Source organism: Thalassophryne amazonica, chromosome 3 (assembly GCF_902500255.1).
Source record: "Thalassophryne amazonica chromosome 3, fThaAma1.1, whole genome shotgun sequence".
Lineage (NCBI taxonomy): Eukaryota > Metazoa > Chordata > Actinopteri > Batrachoidiformes > Batrachoididae > Thalassophryne > Thalassophryne amazonica.
The window spans coordinates 104251841-104273385 of record NC_047105.1 but is presented as its reverse complement, the minus strand read 5'-3'; the positions used below and the strand labels follow the sequence as shown (position 1 = coordinate 104273385).

The window sequence follows — 21545 nt, the reverse complement described above, 5'->3', positions numbered from 1 at the left end:
GTGCAGGATATAAAAAATCAAATAAATGCCTATCAAAAAGAAAATGATAATGGAGAGACAGATCCCACAATGGTGTGGGATGCTATGAAGGCAGTAATAAGAGGCAAACTAATTTCTTACTCCTCATACAACAACAAAAAAGGAATTCAGGAATTCCAGATGGTTACAGAAGAATTGGAAATATCAGAACAATTACATAAGAAAAACAAGGATCTGGAGTCCCTGAACAAGGTTAAAGAAGCAAGGATGAAAATAGATAAAATATTATCAGAAGAAGCAGAAAAGAAAATTTGATTTTTAAAGCAAACATACTATGAAGGAGGCCCTAAATTAACTAAATCTCTTGCCAGGCGATTAAGAAACAAACAACAACTAAATACTATAAATAAAATCAGAGACCCTGTACACAAAACATTAATGTATAAACCAGAGGAAATTGAAAAGGCATTTGAAGACTATTATTCAAACCTGTACTCTCAACCTGAATCAGCAGAAGATGAAACAATTAAAACATTTTTAAATAATTAGACCTCCCAAATATAGGAGAAGAACAAAACTCAATATTATGTGCACAGATTACAGAGAAAGAACTAGAATATTCAATAAAAAGAATGAACTCAAGCAAAACTCCAGGAACAGATGGATATCCTATTGAATGGTATAGGATTTTTTAAGAAAGAGCTATGTTACTTGCATCCTTTAATCAAACTCTGAAGAATGGTACACTGCCACCATCATGGAGAGAGGCTGTAATTACTGTCATTCATAAGGAGGGTAAAGACCAATATCAATTTTGAACTGTGATTATAAGATATACACATCAATAATCTCAAATAGATTCCAATCATTCATTTCAGAAATTATAGATGAAGATCAATCAGGCTTCATTAGAGGGCGCCAAACTCAAGACAATGTCAGAAGGACACTACATATAATAGAAGAAATACAAAAAACAAACGAAAGTGCTGTCCTTTTAAGTTTGGATGCAGAAAAGGCCTTCGATTCTGTTAGTTGGCGATTCCTCTATCTCTGTTTAGAAAGGTTTGGGCTTAACTCACAAGCAATCAACTGTGTTAAAACATTATATCAAAACCCAAAAGCAAGATAAATGGTAGCCTCACAAATTGGATTAGATTAGAAAGATCAGCGAGGCAGCGTTGCTGCCTGTCTCCAACCCTGTTTGCCATTTATATTGAGCCCTTGGCTCAGGCAATTAGACAAGAGCAAGAAATAGAAGGAATAAAAATTAGAGATATAGAAAACAAAATTGGATTGTTTGCAGATGATGTGTTAATATATTTAAAACAACCAGACAAATGTTTACCTAAGCTAATGGATTTATTAAGCTATTATGGTCACCTCTCAGGTTATAAGATGAATATTGATAAAACTCAAGTGCTCCCCATTAATTATAGCCCCTCTCCATCTATGAAACAGCAATATAAATTCAAGTGGAATAAAAAGTCAATGAAATACTTGGGAATTCAAATCACCAACAACCTTACCAAGTTGTATGAAATTAACTATAGATCTTTAAATGCACAAATATACCAAGACATGGTGAGATGGAACATTCATTTGCTAGATTTACAATCTAGAATTGAAACGATCAAGATGAATGTGCTGCCTAGAATTTTATATTTATTTCAATCTCTGCCAGTGCCAATACCAAGCAATCAATTCGTAGAGTGGGACAGAAAAATCTCTAGATTCATTTGGAATGGGGCCAAACCTAGAATTAAATTCTCAACACTTCAAATTCCTAAAGATGAGGGTGGATTGGCACTGTCCAATTTAGAAGAATATTTCTATGCAGCACAGCTCAAACATATCATGGTCTGGTGTGATTCAAACTACATGACAAAGTGGAAACAAATAGAAATGGGCAATGTAGACCATGTACAAGCTATGATAGCAAATAAGATGTTTAAGGAAAGAGAAAATGAGTTGGACTCTATTACTAGATTCACCTTGGAGGTTTGGTTTAAATTAGTAAAGAAATGCAAAATAGAGGAAGAAATTAAAGTATTTAGCTGGATAGCTTTTGACTTAAACTTTAAACCAGGCAGTATGAATTCTAAATTCAAGGAATGGGCAATTAAAGGATTAAACATTCTAAATACATTTCTTAAAAAAGGCCAAATTGAAAGGTTTCAAACACTACAGAAAGAATTTGATTTAGCATCTCGAGATTTCTATATGTATCTTCAGGTACGGGACTATTATTTAAAAGAAGTAAAGCCAAACATCCCATGTGAAATGAATGCAATTACACAAATATTAAATGATGCATATAAAAACAAAAGTAGTAAAGTCATATCAAAGTTGTATAAAGGATTGATAGTTAATAGGAGAACATCAACACTGTATATTAGAGATAAATGGGTAAAGGAGTTGCAGGAGGACATAAGTAATGACGTGGTATAATATTTGCAAATCTCAAGTAACTACAACTAGCTCAAGAAATTGGAAAATTTACTGTTGGAAAAAATTTAGTCAGATATTTTATTACACCAAAGATAAAAAAGGCATCAATATCCTTGCACCAACCCTGCTGGAGAAAGTGTGGAGAGCAGGATGTGGGACATGCACACATCTTCTGGCAGTGTCAAAACTTGTCCCAATTTTGGGAAGATGTTGGTAGTGAAATTGAAAAGGTATTTGGGTACAGTATACCAAGAACAATACTGACATTATACTTTGGGTATGTAATGGGAGCAGGGATTCAGAAAAAAGATGTATACTTATTTAAAATTTTGTTGGCAGCAGCAAAAAAAGCCATCACACGCAAATGGTACAAACAAGAACCCCCCACAGTTAAAAACTGGATGGACATTGTTGAAGAAATTCACAGTATGGAAAGACGTACTTTTATTTTAAGGTCGCAAGAAGCTAAACACAAAGACTTTTGGGAAAAATGGACAATGTATATTGATGACAACTGACCAATTGTTCTGTGTATTTTGTATTGTTTGTTATAATTTATGAAAACCAATAAAAAACAAGTATAAAAAAAAAAATAAAAAATAACACCATCAATTTAACAACACATTGAAAGCAATTTGTTATTTGCAGCGGTGGGCCCAGGTCAGCTAATCAGCTAATGGCTAATTAGCGAAGATAACATTTTCATTACTGGAGTAGCTTTCCAGCTAACAATAAAATCTATTAGCGGAACAATTAGCTTTTACTAAATTTAGTTCTGCTAACTTTAAGTCAGCTAACATTGTTTTTACATGATGTTTAATCGTCAGAAACATTTGTAATCCCTAAATCATACATGCTTCCACCTATCAGCAGTTATACACCAATCCAATAATCAAAATTGACACATTGCGAGTAGATGGCAGAGCAGGAGGAGTAAATGCATTAACTAAATTAATTATTTTCCGTGTACTTTAATTTCTTAATATTATTTATTCATTTAATACTTTATAGAGCAGGTATATGAGTGGATAAGGAGCAGGTCTGCCAATATGAAGACCTGGGTTTCAATCTCGCTTAGGCTCCCTATCTGTGTCTTTGGACAAGACTCTTAATCAACACTGTATCAGTCCACCAAGCTGTAAATGGGTATTGGCCTCAGTAACCTGCGCTGGACTGGTGTCCCCTCCAGGGGACATCATAGACGCTCATCCCCTTGACACTATGGAATCCGGAGATAAGCACAGACACCAATGGACCTCAGGGCCAATATTGGACTTCTTTAATAATTTCTGTAATTGTATGATGACTGGAAACTAGTTTAATTTAATTTGGGTACATCTTGATCATCATCTGATCTTGACATGCTAAACCATCATCATATAAAAATGTAAGCAGTTTTTTGTTTCAGGTCTGCCTGCCCCCCCCCACCCACACACACACACACACACACACACTCAAGCCTAAGCTGAATTCAGAAAATAAGAGCAATCAGAGATTTCTGATATCTGCCAATCCGTATCCAGATCACCTCCAAAATTCAGTTCGCGGGTTAGGGGTTATCAATAGTAGCTTTTACGTTAGCTGGGCCCACCACTGGTTACTGGGATCATTAAAACTGGGAATTTGCTCTGACTTTCTCCTCTGCCATCTTGTTTCTGAGCCAGGCACTGAAGCGCTGGAAGCTGGCTGCATCTCCTGTGGCTCCTGCACTCCACACCAGAGAGAAAAAGAACCAGGGCTCAATCAGTTCCTTCAGAAGGGCCACTTTCTTCTGAGGTAGTGCAATTTCATTCTGAAAACCAAACAAACAATAAAGAGCAGCTGAACACGGTACAATCAATGAAAGTCTTTCTAACATGAATAACATTACAGATTTTGTGCCAGATTCTGCTGAAAAAAATGACACAACCTAGTACTGCATTTATAACTGGTTGCTCCTTATTCCCAAGTAGATGCCAACAACTCACCAGCCAATATGTCAATATTGATGAAATTTCCAACATACGCGTACGTAGTGTTCAGAATATAGTAGTGCTATGTGACTAAAAAAGATTAATCCAGGGTTTGAGTATATTTCTTAGTGTTACATGGAAACAAGGTACCAGTAAGATTCAGTAGATTCTCACAAATCCAACAAGACCAAGCATTCATGATATGCACACTCTTAAGGCTATGAAATTGGGCTATTAGTAAAAAAGTAGAAAAGGGGGGTGTTCACAATAATAGTAGCGTGGCATTCAGTCAGTGAGTTCAATCAATTTTGTGGAACAAACAGGTGTGAATCAGGTGGTCCCCCTATGTAAGGATGAAGCCAGCACCTGTTGAACATGCTTTTCTCTTTGAAAGCCTGGGGAAAATGGGACGTTCAAGACATTGTTCAGAAGAACAGCGTAGTTTGATTAAAAAAGTTGATTGGAGAGGGGAAAACTTATATGCAGGTGCAAAAAATTATAGGCTGTTCATCTACAATGATCTCCAATGCTTTAAAATGGAAAAAAAAAAAACAAAAAAAAAACAGAGACGCGTGGAAGAAAACGGAAAACAACCATCAAAAGGGATAGAAGAATAACCAGAATGGCAAAGGCTCGCCCATTGATCAGCTCCAGGATGATCAAAGACAGTCTGGAGTTACCTGTAAGTGCTGTGACAGTTAGAAGATTCCTGTGTGAAGCTAATTTATTTGCAAGAATCCCCCGCAAAGTCCCTCTGTTAAATAAAACACATGTGCAGAAGAGGTTACAATTTGCCAAAGAACACATCAACTGGCCTAAAGAGAAATGGAGGAATATTTTGTGGACTGATGAGAGTAAAACTGTTCTTTTTGGGTCCAAGGACCGCAGACAGTTTGTAAGACGACCCCCAAACTCTGAATTCAAGCCACAGTTCACAGTGAAGACAGTGAAGCATGGTGGGCAAGCATCATGATATGGGCATGTTTCTCCTACTATGGTGTTGGGCTATATATCGCATACCAGGTATCATGGATCAGTTTGGATATGTCCAAAATACTTGAAGAGGTCATGTTGCCTTATGCTCAAATCAAATCAAATCAATTTTATTTATATAGCGCCAAATCACAACAAACAGTTGCCCCAAGGTGCTTTATATTGTGAGCATTATATTGTGCACCTGTGTTTGTCCTGAAAAGGACATGCCCTTGAAATGGGTGTTTCAACAAGATAATGACACCAAGCACACTAGTAAATTAGCAAAATCTTGGTTCCAAACCAACAAAATTAATGCCTCGCAGATGTGAAGAAATCATGAAAAACTGTGGTTATACAACTAAAGTTTAGTTTAGTAAACTAAGTTTAGTTATTCACAGGATTGCTAAAAAAGCAGTTTGAACATAATAGTTTTGAGTTTGTAGCGTCAACAGCAGATGCTACTATTACTGTGAACACCCCTTTTCTACTTTTTTTACTATAGCCCAATTCATAGCCTTAAAAGTGTGCATATTATGAATGCTAGTCTTGTTGGATTTGTGAGAATCTACTGAATCTACTGGTACCTTGTTCCCATGTAACAATAAGAAATTATACTCAAAACCTGGATTAATCTTTTTAGTCACATAGCACTACTATTATTCTGAACACTACTGTATGCCTCACAATAAACAACTGCAAAAAACAACAGCCCCACGACTGTAATGTAATGATGGCATAGAAAAGTTGCTCACAAACCTCTTTGGCATTAAAGGGATTAAAGAAGCAGTCCATCCAGTTTAAGAAGACTACAGGTTATGTTTGTGTCCAGGGACGTGATGATCTCATTGACAAATTCCGTACAAATGAGATTGGAGTCCTGGGAAAAATACAGTCAAATAGTAAAAATTTAAAAAACAGTACAATGTAGCATAATTGATCTACGTTGACGTAAAGCCTTAAGATTCCATGCTGGACAATGTTTTTGTCATGTCCTTTTGTTGTATTAGTCTTTGTTTTTGGTTTATGTTTACCCTCAGTGCCAGTGAATCTAATACCCTTGGTTAGTTGACTCACATTTCTCATTGCTGACCTGTGTGCATATTTACTGTCATCTCTCTCGCCAGCCTCCTGTGGTTTTGCTTGTTTTAGGGGAGGTGATGGTCTAGTGGTTAAGCGTTGGGCTTCAGACCAGAGGATCCTTGGTTCAAACCCCAGCCTGACTGGAAAATCACTAAGAGCCCTTGGGCAAGGTCCTTAATCCCAGAGTTGCTCCTGGTGTGTAGTGAGCACCTTGCATGGCAGCACCCTGACATCGGTGTATGTGTGAATGGGTGAATGTGAGGCATAATTGTAAAGCGCTTTGAGCATCTGATGCAACTGGAAAAGCGCTATATAAATGTAGTCCATTTACCATGTTTGCCCGGTCTGACTGCTTTACTGTGAGCTGAACTTACCACCTGGCTTTTAGATTTGTCCCTGCTCAGCCCCTCAAGGACATCTTTACTACACTGACTGAGCTACTGGCTTTTGACCTTATCTTACTTTTGAGCATTGATTAAAGAAATTTTGGCTCATTTTGCTGCTGCTACTTTGCACTGGGGACACCAGACGTACTCAAATTTATAACAAACACGTGCCCCCAAAAAAATTCTTCTTTATGCTGCGTTTACACATAACGACGGCACTTCACGAATGCCACGAAGTATACAGCCAAAAACATGCTCCACGAAAATCCCGAATATTACACACCAACACGCACTATTAAGAAACCTATTCAGATGCGTTCAGTCACGTTAAGAATGTCAGTACTGTGACACAAATCCGTAACGCATCCTGCGTGTGTGTAAACGCAGCATAAGATCCATTGTAAATCTGTGGTCTTCAATGTTTTTAACCTAATATGCTTTTGCTAAACTGGGCCCTGGTCTCTATAAGTCATGTTGTCTCTCATCTCACCTGCAAGAACCTGGTAAAGAGAGAGTTTAGCTGCTCTGTGTATGGTTTCAGGGCTTCAGGGGCCTGCCTCAGCCAGCACTCCGTAAAGGGGATCAGGCCCAAAACACTGGGCTCCAGGTAGATCATACCACAGCGAGACACTGTGGCTGGAGATGCCACCGCTAAGTCCTGTACCTCAAACATCATTGTCATCACCTATAGGAGGACAACACATGAGCCTGGGAACTATACCAAAAAAAAAAAAAAAAAAAAAAAGGAAAAGATCAAATAAATTGGTACATTAGTGAGCTTGATGATTTCCCCTGAGCTGAGGCACAGCTTTTTGTTGTCGTCTAGCACAGTGTTCATATTTTCAATCCATACAGCATCCACTGGCCCGTCAAACATGTACCACTTTTTATTTTGGTCCATGGATGAAGCCCCTCCACGGATAAGAGAGGAAAGGATGCCATCTGTCCTGTAGTGGTGCACCAAAACACAAAATGATTGAGTAATATCGGCCTCTGGGAATCTGCACCATTTAGAAATACATTGCAGTACTACTCACCACTCATGTGTGAGTAAATCATACTCCCCATAGAGCTGTCCCATGGTGATAGATTTAGGATTGAGGACATACGTGCTAACAGTCTCGTACACATCACCGCTCACAGAGGGCTGGCCCGTTAGAGCTGTTATTGCCTCAGCGAGTATCTCATAACACTAACACAGACAAGAATAATGGTTACAAAAACACAATTTATGCATGTAGAAAAGTGTTTCTGAAGCTGTTTACTCACCTTGGTTTTACCTGACCCAGAAGGCCCCACCAACATCAAACCATGTCTCACCACTGTGGTCTCATAAAGCTGAATACATTTATTAATATAACCTGCAAACACAAAAACACTGTCATCAGCTTATCCCAAAATTGTAGCTTCTGTGAACACGTATTTTCTGTACTTCCGGAAACACTCACCATCGACATCTTTGAGATTCTTTTTCAAGCAGGACATTTTCGCATGGATTCTCAAGTATGCCGTAGTCAACTGGCTCCTGTTTTGTATTCGGGAAAAGGTCAGACACAATACCATTGAACAGCTTCAGGTCATCTTGTAAAAACTTTGGTACATTCACGTCCTGAATGGCCCGCAGACAGATCAACTCCTGGACAGAGTAAAGTACTGGAAGATTAACATAGTGATCACAACTCAATTCAAGATCTATACAACTAAACTGAAACCTCATTCATGTCAGGATTTCTCTCTTCAGGTTTCCAGCAGCTGAAATCACAGTCTTCACAGCTCTCATCCAAAATCATAATGATCCTACATAAAACCAGAAAGAAAAATAAAGAGATCATTATTACACATCTATCCATAATTTTCTTAAGATACATTGTGTAGGAATTGGTATAATCTGGCAGTGTTTTTGCACATTGTACAGTTTTGTTTCTCTTCATGTTTTCACTTCTTTGGTGATGGGGTCTCATGGTCCTTTAGCAGTGTCACGCATTGCTGTATTGTTTTGTTCTTTTCATTGTTTTTACAGTGTGTGAGGCATTCAGTCATTCTTTTGTTCAGTTCTGTCTTTTCCACTGTGAAGTACCATTGCCTCTGCAACACAAACATCATCCACAATGTACGGAACCTCCCAGTTCAAAATGGTCCCCAAGTAAAACAAATAGCCATCTTTTACAGGGTCCATTCCACATCCCTCTCACAGTTGCACTGCCTGTAATTACGCTGCTCCTCCACTCCCAACAGCATGCTAAGCGGAAATCACTGGCTTGCAGTCCAGCAAAGTGAAGCACCAAAGCGTCAACGATAGCAGCAAAACCCCAGCAAACGATTAGAAGGAGCCATGGGGCCAGTTTACAGTTTTTGTCAATCGCTTTGACACTAGTGTCAGAACCTTGACGTTATTTTTCACAACTCAAAACAGTCACATTTGCATCACAAGCTGTTCAACGTTCAAAACACTGCATTGTGTATTCATATCTTTAAAGACAGCTTGCACTCACATAATCATTGGTTGAAACAAGTTATTTATCATGGAATACCATATGGACATTTCTTTAGATCACCCGCACACAACATACACATAGTTTCACTGTTTAGTTGTTTGTACAACCATTACAGTTTTTCTCAATTGCTAAGACATATTTCTCCTTTACTCTAAACTGTGAACACAAAACCCAATTTTCAAGCTACATTCACTAAACCCCAGACTCTTTGTGCAAAACCAAACTTTCACCTCAAAACAGTTCATTCTGTGCTCAAAACTGAACTATGTTGTCAAATCGTGCCCTGAGTCAGCCAAAATTAAAAACACTACTGAGCAGTCTCTAAACACTACATAGAAAAATAGAAAATACAATAATCACGACAGGAAGCTGTACAAATCAATGTTTACTGTTCACTGTAGGCTAAATGCATGTTGCAAAACAAACAATAAAAAACTGCATTTAGCACTTGTACATGGTAAAAAAAAAAGTACAAATAACAGAAATCCTGTGCATTTACATGTAGCACTTCTACAGTACAAAAACTAACAAAAATCATGTGCATTTAGTACTTGTATACAGTAAACCTACGTAAAAATAGAAGTACAAAAATATACATGGAATACTAAGCCTACAAACAGACTAACCCTCCATTACAATACTACAGTACATTGGCAGAGTGATGTACTGAAACATGTATTTACTTACAGTATACTGTGGTACAGTATATAGTATAGTCATACAGAATTCCTGTCAACATTTACATACTATAATATCAGAAAAGGTGTATTGATTTGTTCTTTTCTTGTTTTTACAGTGTGTGAGGCATTCAGTCATTTACCTGTTCTCTTCTCTAAATCTTCAGATTATGGTAGACACAGTGAATCTACTGATGTTTGGTTGGACCCTTTGTCTGGCCTCCTCCATGCTCATACTGCGACAAGAACATGGTCAATCACAGTAGCTCTGATTTCATCAGATATTGTTGTTCTTTGTCTTTCCTGACCATTTTGACCACCTCTCACACAAACTCCTCTCAGATTTCTATCCATTGTAGTGCTTCACAAACCAGCGCTCTCTGAACTGGCTTATATATGTTCCTCACATCATTGGAGACAACATGTGATCAATTTGAGTTGTGTGCTCAACCGGTGGACACCATGCTTTACAGTTTTTCTCAATTGCTAAAACACTAAAACCTATTGTCTGAACCAAACGCACAGTTGCCTGAAACCCACTGATTGAATCAGTCACTCATTTGGCAAAAACCACAAGCACGTTCACCTGTTGAGACACAACTTGCCATCACATTTTCATTGTGATGCACCTGTGTTGCATAATGGTAAGCACGAGTGGCAAAAGTCAAACACAATTAAAGCACTGGTGTCACCGGTTGAACACAACTCAAAATTGATCACACTTGTGGCCAATGATCTGAGGGAACCAGTTCAGAGAGCACTGGTTTGTGAGGCACTGCAATGGATAGAAATCTGAGAGGAGGAGTTGGTGGTCGAGGTGGTCAACGAAGACAAAGAACAGAAATTTCTGATGCAATCAGAGCTACTGTGATTGACCATGTTCTTGTCCACAGTATGAGCATAAAGGAGGCCGGACAAAGGCTACAACCATCTTTTACATCTTTTACAACCATCAGTAGATTACTGTTGTCCACCATAATCTGAAGATTTAGAGAACAGGTAATTACCTTTTCTGACATTTTTTTGGTTTGCACACGCACTTTAGCTACAGGAACATAAACATTTATTTCTACAACTTCCTGTCCTGATCATTGTACGAGGTCTGTCAATAAGTATAGGTCCTTTTATTTTTTTCAAAAAACTATATGGATTTCATTCATATGTTTTTACATCAGACATGCTTGAACCCTCATGCGCATGTTGTGAGTTTTTCCACGCCTGTCCGGTGACATCATTCGCCTGTGAGCACTCCTTGTGGGAGGAGTCGTCCAGCCCCTCGTCGGAATTCCTTTGTCTGAGAAGTTCCTGAGAGACTGGCGCTTGTTTGATCAAAATTTTTTTTCTAAACCTGTGAGACACATCGAAGTGCACACGGTTCGAAAAATTAAGCGGGTTTTTGTGTGAAAATTTAATGGCTGATGAGAGATTTTTGAGGTGATACTGTCGCTTTAAGGACTTCCCACGGAGCGAGACGTCGTGCAGCGCTCTCAGGTGCTGTCATCAGCCTGTTTCAAGCTGAAAACCTCCACATTTCAGGCTCTATTGAACCAGGACGTTGTGAGAGACAGAGAAAGTTTCAGAAGAAGTCGGTTTCAGCATTTATCCGGCTATTCCACTGTTAAGGAGATTTTTTTAATGAAGACGTGCGGGCGGATTGCAGCGTCGGCTCGCAGCCGCCGCGACGCTCCGCCACAGGAAAAACACCTCTGTTGGAAGCCTTAAGGACAAGTTGGAACATGTCCAGCTGTTAAACACATTTCTCATATACTCACTCCACTGAAAGCAATCAAAAGCCGCCTGGATTTTACAAATGGTTATCACACGGAGGTGTTTTTCTGTGCCGCCGCACGCGCCAGGCTGCGTCCCGATGCGCGGACCCGTCCGCACGTCTTTCATTAAAAAAGTCCTTTAACAGTGGAATATCCGGATAAAATGCGAAACCGACTTCTTCTGAAACTTCTCTGTTCTCTCACGACGTCCTGGATCAATAGAGCCTGAAATGTGGAGGTTTTCAGCTTGAAACAAGCTGACGATGGCGCTGAGAGCGCTGCGCGACATCTCGCACCGGTGGGAAGTCCTTAAAGCGACAGTATCACCTCAAAATCTCTCATCAGCCTGTTAAAATTTTCACTGAAAACATCTTAATTTTTTCGAACCGTGTCCACTTCAATGTGCCTCACAGGTTAGAACAAAATTTTGATCAAACAAAGCGCCAGTCTCTCAGCAACTTCTCAGACAAAGGAATTCGACGAGCGGCTGGACGACTCCCCACAAGGAGTGTTCACAGGCGAATGAAGTCACCGACAGGCGTGGAAAAACTCACGCATCTGCACGAGGGTTCAAGCATGTCTGACGTAAAACATATGAATGAAATCCATATAGTTTTTGAAAAAAATAAAAGGACCTATACTTTATGACAGACCTCGTATTTTCTATTTTTCTATGTAGTGTTTTGAGACTGCTCAGTAGTGTTTGTAATTTTGGTTGACTCCGGGCACGATTTGACAACATAGTTCAATTCTGAGCACAGCTTGAACTGTTTTGAGGTGAAAGTTTGGTTTTGCAAAAAGAGTCTGGGGTTTTGTGACTGTACTTGAAAATTGGGTTTTGTGTTCACAGATTAGAGAAAAGGAGGGAGCGTTTGAGAACTGGTGTCTTAGCAATTGAGAAAAACTGTAAATATTGTACAACCCCAATTCCAAAGAAGTTGGGACGTTGTGTAAAATGTAAAAATAAAAACAGAATACAATGATTTGCAAATCCTCTTCAACCTATATTCAATGAATACACCACAAAGACAAGATATTTAATGTCCAACTGATAAACTTTATTGTTTTTTGTGCAAATATTTGCTCATTTTGAAATGGATGTCTGCAACACATTCAAAAAAGTGGTATGTTTACCACTGTGTTACATCACCTTTCCTTCTAACAACACTCAATAAGCGTTTGGGAACTGAGGACACTAATTGTTGAAGCTTTGTAGGTGGAATTCTTTCCCATTCTTGCGTGATGTACGACTTCAGCTGTTCAACAGTCCGGGGTCTCTGTTGTCGTATTTGCGCTTCATAATGCACCACACATTTTCAATGGGCGACAGGTCTGGACTGCAGGCAGGCCAGTCTAGTACCACCACTCTTTTACTATGAAGCCACACTGTTGTAACACGTGCAGAATGTGACTTGGCATTGTCTTGATGAAATAAGCAGTGACGTCCCTGAAAAAGACATGCTTGGATGGCAGCATGTGTTGCTCCAAAACCTGGATGTACCTTTCAGTATTGATGGTGCCCTCACAGATGTGTAAGCTGCCCATACCAGGGGTGCTAAAACACCCCCATACCATCACAGATGCTGGCTTTTGAACTTTGCGCTGGTAACAATCTGGATGGTCTTTTTCCTCTTTTGTCCGGAGGACACAACGTCCATAATTTCCAAAAACAATTTGAAATGTGGACTCATCAGACCACAGCACACTTTCCACTTTGCGTCTGTCCATTTCAATGAGCTCGGGCTCAGAGAAGGCGGAGGCATTTCTGGATGTTGTTGATGTATGGCTTTCGCTTTGCATGGTAGAGTTTTAACATTCACTTGCAGATGTAGCGACAAACTGTGTTAACTGAAAGTGGTTTTCCTGAAGGGTTTCCTGAGCCCATGCCGTAAGATCCTTTACACAATGATCTTGGATTTTAATGCATTTTAATGCTGCCTGAGGGATCGAAGGTCATGGACATCAATGTTGGTCTTGGCCTTGTCGCTTATGTGTAGAAAGTTCTCCAGATTCTCTGAATCTTCTGATTATATTATGGACTGTAGATGATGGAATCCCTAAATTCCTTGCAATTGAACATTGAGAAACATTGTTCTTAAACTGTTTTACCATTTTTTCACGTAGTTGTTCGTAAGGTGGTGATCCTCGCCCCATCTTTGCTTGTGAATGAACAGCTAAGCCTTTTGGGGATGCTCGTTTTATACCCAATCATGACACTCACCTGTTTCCAATTAGGTGTTCTTTGAGCATTCATCAACTTTCCCTGTCTTTTGTTGCCCCATCCCAACTTTTTTTAAATGTGTTGCAGGCATCCATTTCAAAATGAGCAAATATTTGCACAAAAACAATAAGTTATCAGATTCAACATTAAGTATCTTGTCTTTGTGTGTATTCAATTGAATATAGGTTTGAAGAGGATTTGCAAATCATTGTATTCTGTTTTTATTTACATTTTACACAACATCCCAGCTTCATTGGATTGGGGTTGTAGTACAAAATATATATGTTTCATCCTGTGGCTACACATAATGGGCCTCATGTATCAACGTCGTGCGCTTGTGGCGTAAATTTCCAGTGTAAATTTGAAGTACACCAAAGTTGCCGTGACATGTATCAAGCAGTGCGTACTTGCCCATTTCCTGCGTATGCCCGACGTGACCTTGATAAATGCGACGGATGAAAGCAATCGTAATTATAATGAACACGCCCATAAATATTCAGACTCCGCTTCAGACACACCCTCATTTCACGACATGGAAGCCAGGAAGACGGCAAAGAAAAAGAACTTCACCGAAGTCATAACTACCGAAGTAGAAAAACATAAACCATACTCTTTGGGAGTCAAAAGAGTGGGATAAAAGGAGGCCAAAAAAACCGATACCTGGCAAATAATAACCAGTCTTGTGAATCAAGTTGGACCCGTGGTCAGGACGCCTGCAGAAGTAGGTCAATTCATCAATTTATAAGCCTAAGGCTAAACGAGCATGATCCAACAATTAAAATGTGCCTAAACATTATTCAGGTAAAAAATAAATGGTCAGACATGAAAATCCAAACAAAACGAAGGGTTGCCTCATTAAAAACGAGCCAAAAACAGACAGGTGGGGGGGAGAACTGGAGGCTCCAAAATTGAGCACTGAGGATGCGAGTGGCTGCGGTCATCGGCTTTGCGTGTGTGGAGGGGATATTAGAGGATGCAGAAGGGGACAAAATAATCCCAAATACAAATGTTTTTGTTCATTTTATTAACCACAAAATAAATCATAAATACATTTCACAGACAATCATGAGCAGCCATCTAATGTGTGATGATCTGGAGACCTTGCACCGGGCTGCAGATCCAGAGCAGCCGGAGGCTGCACCCGTCAAGGCCTCAGGCCGCAGGCCTCTCCCCAGGCCCAGAGTTTTGACAGAGGAGGTCCTACAGCGACAAGATGCCATCATAAATCAATTAATACAAATAAATGCAAACCTCTCTGAAATAAACCGAACCCTCGTTAATATAAATGACAATTTGAAGAAATAAATGTGTTCATATAGTTGTCGTCACCTACTTACTTTAGAAACAATGAATGAGCTGTTGCCTTAATTGAATGGCCTGAGCTGCAGGAGGCCGAGCAGGCCAAAATTATAGGCAGACCCTTCTCTGGTGTGTACAGGAGTGTCCCTCCTGCATGCCCGAGACACATCCACCTGCCCTTCAGCAGGCCTTGCACAGCGCTCCACAAACCACACGGGTCTTTGTGTGGGCCAGGTTAAAGCACTGGTCCTGCGCTGTGAGTGGGTTGTGCAGTGGCGTAATAAGATTTACCAGTAAAGGATAACCCTTATCACCTGGAATGAAAGAAAGCGTTACTGAAAAGTGTTATTCAGGCATAAGAAATAGAATGCATGTCATCTATTTAGTTTACCCAGGAGGACGCCGTGCACCATGCCATCCTGTAGTCTTCTTGCCACGCTGCTGTGGTGGAATATGAATGCATCATGGGCGCTCCCATGGGCCACCGCGCAACAACGTTCACAAGACGCATATGAGCATCACAGATGAGCTGCACATTGATTGAATGATAATTCTGTTAACATATGCATAATCATTAACCGAGGGTGGTTTCAGACGCACATGCGTGCAGTCAATTGCCCCTATAACGTTTGGAAACCCAGCAAGCTCACAGAAGTCCCTCTTAATCATTGCTTGCTTGGCGTTGTTGTAAGGGAATCTTATGTGGAGCGAGATCCCGTATCCCTGACAACACGTGAGGTAGGATGCGGCTCATGGTGGACTGCGTAATACCTGACCTGTGAGCTATTTCCCGCTGGAATGAGCCTGTTGCCAGGAAACCTAGAGTCGACAGGACTTGGAGCAACACAGGTATGGCACAGGTACGTCGAGTTTCCCGTTTTAGACGGGGTTCTAATGCTGCGCATAAGTCCAAGAGGACCTGTCTGGGGAAGCGAAATCTACTCAGAAGCCAGTTATCAGACTCACTCAGGAGATCTGCCCTGTTGCGGAACACTCTTTCCCTGCGTAGTGCAGCATCCATGTCCTTTAACAACACTAGATCTGCCATTGTGCAACCCTGACCTACAACACACGACCGCCTTTTATACGGGTCAGACCAGTAATTCACCAATCACGACGCGTGCCAATAGAGCATCAAAATCGGCCGTCATATTAACTGTTTTGTAGTATAATCAAAAAAGTGTTATTTATGTAACATATGCATTGATTTCAATCAATCAATCAATCAATTTTTTTATATAGCGCCAAATCACAACAAACAGTTGCCCCAAGGCGCTTTATATTGTAAGGCAAGGCCATACAATAATTATGTAAAACCCCAACTGTCAAAACGACCCCCTGTGAGCAAGCACTTGGCTACAGTGGGAAGGAAAAACTCCCTTTTAACAGGAAGAAACCTCCAGCAGAACCAGGCTCAGGGAGGGGCAGTCTTCTGCTGGGACTGGTTGGGGTTGAGGGAGAGAACCAGGAAAAAGACATGCTGTGGAGGGGAGCAGAGATCGATCACTAATGATTAAATGCAGAGTGGTGCATACAGAGCAAAAAGAGAAAGAAACAATGCATCATGGGAACCCCCCAGCAGTCTACGTCTATAGCAGCATAACTAAGGGATGGTTCAGGGTCACCACCAGTGCCATTGTATAATGGCACTGTTTATCATGTTAATCATTTTCATTTTTATGTTTATTCCAGTGCTGGTTCATTTTGATGTATAATTTACACCACCTCTCGACTTGGTGTATATTTTCAGCGCACCGTACTCCAACGACCACATCGATGAATGCCAAGTGGCGCAGCCATTTTGGCGTACACCCCATATACGCTCAAATATCGCCGTACGCAACGTTAATACATGAGGCCCAATGTCACTGTAACAGGATCAGTAGAAAGAATACCACAGACACAGTGGGATCACTGTACAAAGCTGAAATTTATTGATGAATACAAACTAAATGACAACATAGGCTGAATGAAAGCAACAATTACTGTAACAAAAACATATTGCAAAACAAACTGCCATGTTCCATGTACAGTAAGAAAACAAAGCAAAACAAAGGATCAACAATCACTAATCATCCCCATCAATCCTGTCTTGTGGAATGGGCCACAGGTTCTCATCCACATCTGCATAGATGTTTTGGAAAGTATCTTCGTGCATGGCGAATCCAGGCCTGACACTGGTGTGCTGTAATGTCATCACAGGCTTTGTCCATGGCCTGAAGAAGTCTCACTTGTTGATGCGGATGCCGATCATACACTTTCCACCTCCATGTGGAGAAACATTCCTCAATGGGGTTAAGGAAAGGAGAATGAGGCAAGCACACAGTGAGGAACTGTGGATGGGCCTGAAACCAAGCCTGCACCAGATGAGCATGGTGGAACCTGATGTTGTCCCACACAATGACATAAATTACACCATCAGCTCTACAGATTAGACTTAGCTCATCAAGAAATGCAACAAGGAGCTCTGCCTTGTATGCGCCAATCAGAGATCTACACCCTACCACACCATCTTCTGATATCACTGCACACATACTGATGTTGGCACCACATTGTCCAGGTACTTGTATGGTTCCCCGGTGGCCAATTAAATTTCAACCTCTCCTTGTCTTGGCCAAGTTGAAGCCTGCCTCATCCACAAAAACAAAATTGTGATGATATTCATCCGCATCCAGGGCGCATCTACGCACAAAAAGACATTTTGGAAAGGTAATTACTGTACAATATTGATCACAGTACAATAATGGGGATTTTCTTCTTAAACAGGTATCATGAACATACCTGAGCATACTCAATCCTCAGGTGCTTCACGCTGTCTGCATTTCTTTCAAAAGGCACACAAAGCACAACTGTATGAGGGACACCTGGTGCCTTTTCAGCACACGTGCAATGGTCGGCAAACTTACGGCTTCCACATTCCTGATGAGATCTTCATTGTCCAGGATGTTCTGTCTGATTTCTCTAAGCCAAATGTCATTTCTGGCCCAGACCATGTTGACCACAGCCCGTTCCTGTTCCTCAGTGAGGAGTCTGCTTCTGCCTCCACCAGTGGGTCTAGTCTCAAATGTGTAGGGAATATGACAGGAAGAACATGTCATCATACTGTAGAACACATTTTCATAGTCATATTACCTACTCTGTGCTACACATTGGCATGCAGTGTACAATCATTTGACAATTACAGTAAGAGTAGCCTACAGTACTGTAATGTTTACTGTAGTTCATGCTGAAGACTTACCGGTTCTCATTGGGGAACATTCTAATGATTGAGTCCACGGTTGATCTTCTAAGGTTTGGTTGTATCATTCTCACTGCCACAATCATTGCTTTGCTGTTGCTGTCTTGGTCCTTGTCCTCGACCCCATTCCCCACACCTCTCAAACGGGGCCCATGGCCACCTCTCAAAAGGTGTGCTTGTCCCCTGCCATTCCTTTGACCACCTCTTCCTTCTCCTACTTGACCTCTATGGTGCCCACCTGTCTGCTCCATGTTGTATCACTACAGATGTTGTTGTGGATGCCACTTATTTATACCATACCACAAGGTCAGATCAATCTCAGTAACGAAGTGGTGTCAATCATTGTCGTCATCCTGACACTTTAATGATCTGAACATGTTCATCCTCAGTTTCCATAAGACTATGCTTGAAGAGTAATGCAACAGTTACTTGTCATTTTGAGCATTTGTATCAATTGATAGTTAGATTATTGTAATGAAATGAAGAGACAGTCATCTCAAATGTAATGTGAGAATTGCATTTTTAAATGATTATACTTTGATGTTGTGTCATTTGAAACAGGTGATTATAGTTCAATGGTCAATATCTTGATTTATGTGAATTGTATCCAAGACATTGGAAAAAGTGTTAGAGTTTTGAAAAAAGTGCATAATGGTTGTGAGTTTTTGTATCTTGAGTTGTGAAAAGTGACATCAAGGTTCTGAAACTAGTGTCAATCAATCAATCATTTTTTTTATATAGCGCCAAATCACAACCAACAGTTGCCCCAAGGCGCTTTATATTGTAAGGTAAGGCCATACAATAATATGTAAAACCCCAACGGTCAAAACGACCCCCTGTGAGCAAGCACTTGGCTACAGTGGGAAGGAAAAACTCCCTTTTAACAGGAAGAAACCTCCAGCAGAACCAGGCTCAGGGAGGGGCAGTCTTCTGCTGGGACTGGTTGGGGCTGAGGAAGAGAACCAGGAAAAGACATGCTGTGGAGGGGAGCAGAGATCGATCACTAATGATTAAATGCAGAGTGGTGCATACAGAGCAAAAAGAGAAAGAAACAATGCATCATGGGAACCCCCCAGCGTCTAGGTCTATAGCAGCATAACTAAGGGATGGTTCAGGGTCACCTGATTCCAGCCCTAACTATAAGCTTTAGCAAAAAGGAAAGTTTTAAGCCTATCTTAAAAGTAGAGAGGGTGTCTGTCTCCCTGATCTGAATTGGGAGCTGGTTCCACAGGAGAGGAGCCTGAAAGCTGAAGGCTCTGCCTCCCATTCTACTCTTACAAACCCTAGGAACTACAAGTAAGCCTGCAGTCTGAGAGCGAAGCGCTCTATTGGGGTATATGGTACTACGAGGTCCCTAAGATAAGATAGGACCTGATTATTCAAAACCTTATAAGTAAGAAGAAGAATTTAAATTCTATTCTAGAATTAACAGGAAGCCAATGAAGAGAGGCCAATATGGGTGAGATATGCTCTCTCCTTCTAGTCCCCGTCAGTACTCTAGCTGCAGCATTTTGAATTAACTGAAGGCTTTTTAGGGAACTTTTAGGACAACCTGATAATAATGAATTACAATAGTCCAGCCTAGAGGAAATAAATGCATGAATTAGTTTTTCAGCATCACTCTGAGACAAGACCTTTCTGATTTTAGAGATATTGCGTAAATGCAAAAAAGGCAGTCCTAATATTTGTTAATATGCGCTTTGAATGACATATCCTGATCAAAAATGACTCCAAGATTTCTCACAGTATTACTAGAGCTCAGGGTAATGCCATCCAGAGGTAAGGATCTGGTTAGACCACCATGTTTCTAAGATTTGTGGGGCCAAGTACAATAACTTCAATTTTATCTGAGTTTAAAAGCAGGAAATTAGAGGTCATCCATGTCTTTATGTCTGTAAGACAATCCTGCAGTTTAGCTAATTGGTGTGTGTCCTCTGGCTTCATGGATAGATAAAGCTGGGTATCATCTGCGTAACAATGAAAATTTAAGCAATACCGTCTAATAATACTGCCTAAGGGAAGCATGTATAAAGTGAATAAAATTGGTCCTAGCACAGAACCTTGTGGAATTCCATAATTAACTTTAGTCTGTGAAGAAGATTCCCCATTTACATGAACAAATTGTAATCTATTAGACAAATATGATTCAAACCACCGCAACGCAGTGCCTTTAATACCTATGGCATGCTCTAATCTCTGTAATAAAATTTTATGGTCAACAGTATCAAAAGCAGCACTGAGGTCTAACAGAACAAGCACAGAGATGAGTCCACTGTCCGAGGCCATAAGAAGATCATTTGTAACCTTCACTAATGCTGTTTCTGTACTATGATGAATTCTAAAACCTGACTGAAACTCTTCAAATAGACCATTCCTCTGCAGATGATCAGTTAGCTGTTTTACAACTACCCTTTCAAGAATTTTTGAGAGAAAAGGAAGGTTGGAGATTGGCCTATAATTAGCTAAGATAGCTGGGTCAAGTGATGGTTTTTTAAGTAATGGTTTAATTACTGCCACCTTAAAAGCCTGTGGTACATAGCCAACTAACAAAGATAGATTGATCATATTTAAGATCGAAGCATTAAATAATGGTAGGGCTTCCTTGAGCAGCCTGGTAGGAATGGGGTCTAATAAACATGTTGATGGTTTGGATGAAGTAACTAATGAAAATAACTCAGACAGAACAATCGGAGAGAAAGAGTCTAACCAAAAACCGGCATCACTGAAAGCAGCCAAAGATAACGATACGTCTTTGGGATGGTTATGAGTAATTTTTTCTCTAATAGTTAAAATTTTGTTAGCAAAGAAAGTCATGAAGTCATTACTAGTTAAAGTTAATGGAATACTCAGCTCAATAGAGCTCTGACTCTTTGTCAGCCTGGCTACAGTGCTGAAAAGAAACCTGGGGTTGTTCTTATTTTCTTCAATTAGTGATGAGTAGAAAGATGTCCTAGCTTTACGGAGGGCTTTTTTATAGAGCAACAGACTCTTTTTCCAGGCTAAGTGAAGATCTTCTAAATTAGTGA

The 21545-nt window shown here is 40.3% G+C and overlaps 1 protein-coding gene across 1 annotated transcript in view; it reads right to left on the bottom strand.

Moving 5' to 3' along the window:
* Positions 1-21545, bottom strand: part of dnah1 (dynein, axonemal, heavy chain 1) — a 194400-nt gene that overhangs the window by 97372 nt on the left and 75483 nt on the right. Inside the window, 12 exon segments of the mRNA XM_034167607.1 lie at positions 4061-4219; positions 6111-6146; positions 6148-6231; positions 7311-7505; positions 7590-7767; positions 7858-8012; positions 8090-8181; positions 8269-8299; positions 8301-8456; positions 8533-8552; positions 8555-8599; positions 8602-8617. Coding sequence (XP_034023498.1) covers positions 4061-4219; positions 6111-6146; positions 6148-6231; positions 7311-7505; positions 7590-7767; positions 7858-8012; positions 8090-8181; positions 8269-8299; positions 8301-8456; positions 8533-8552; positions 8555-8599; positions 8602-8617 — 1167 coding nt within the window.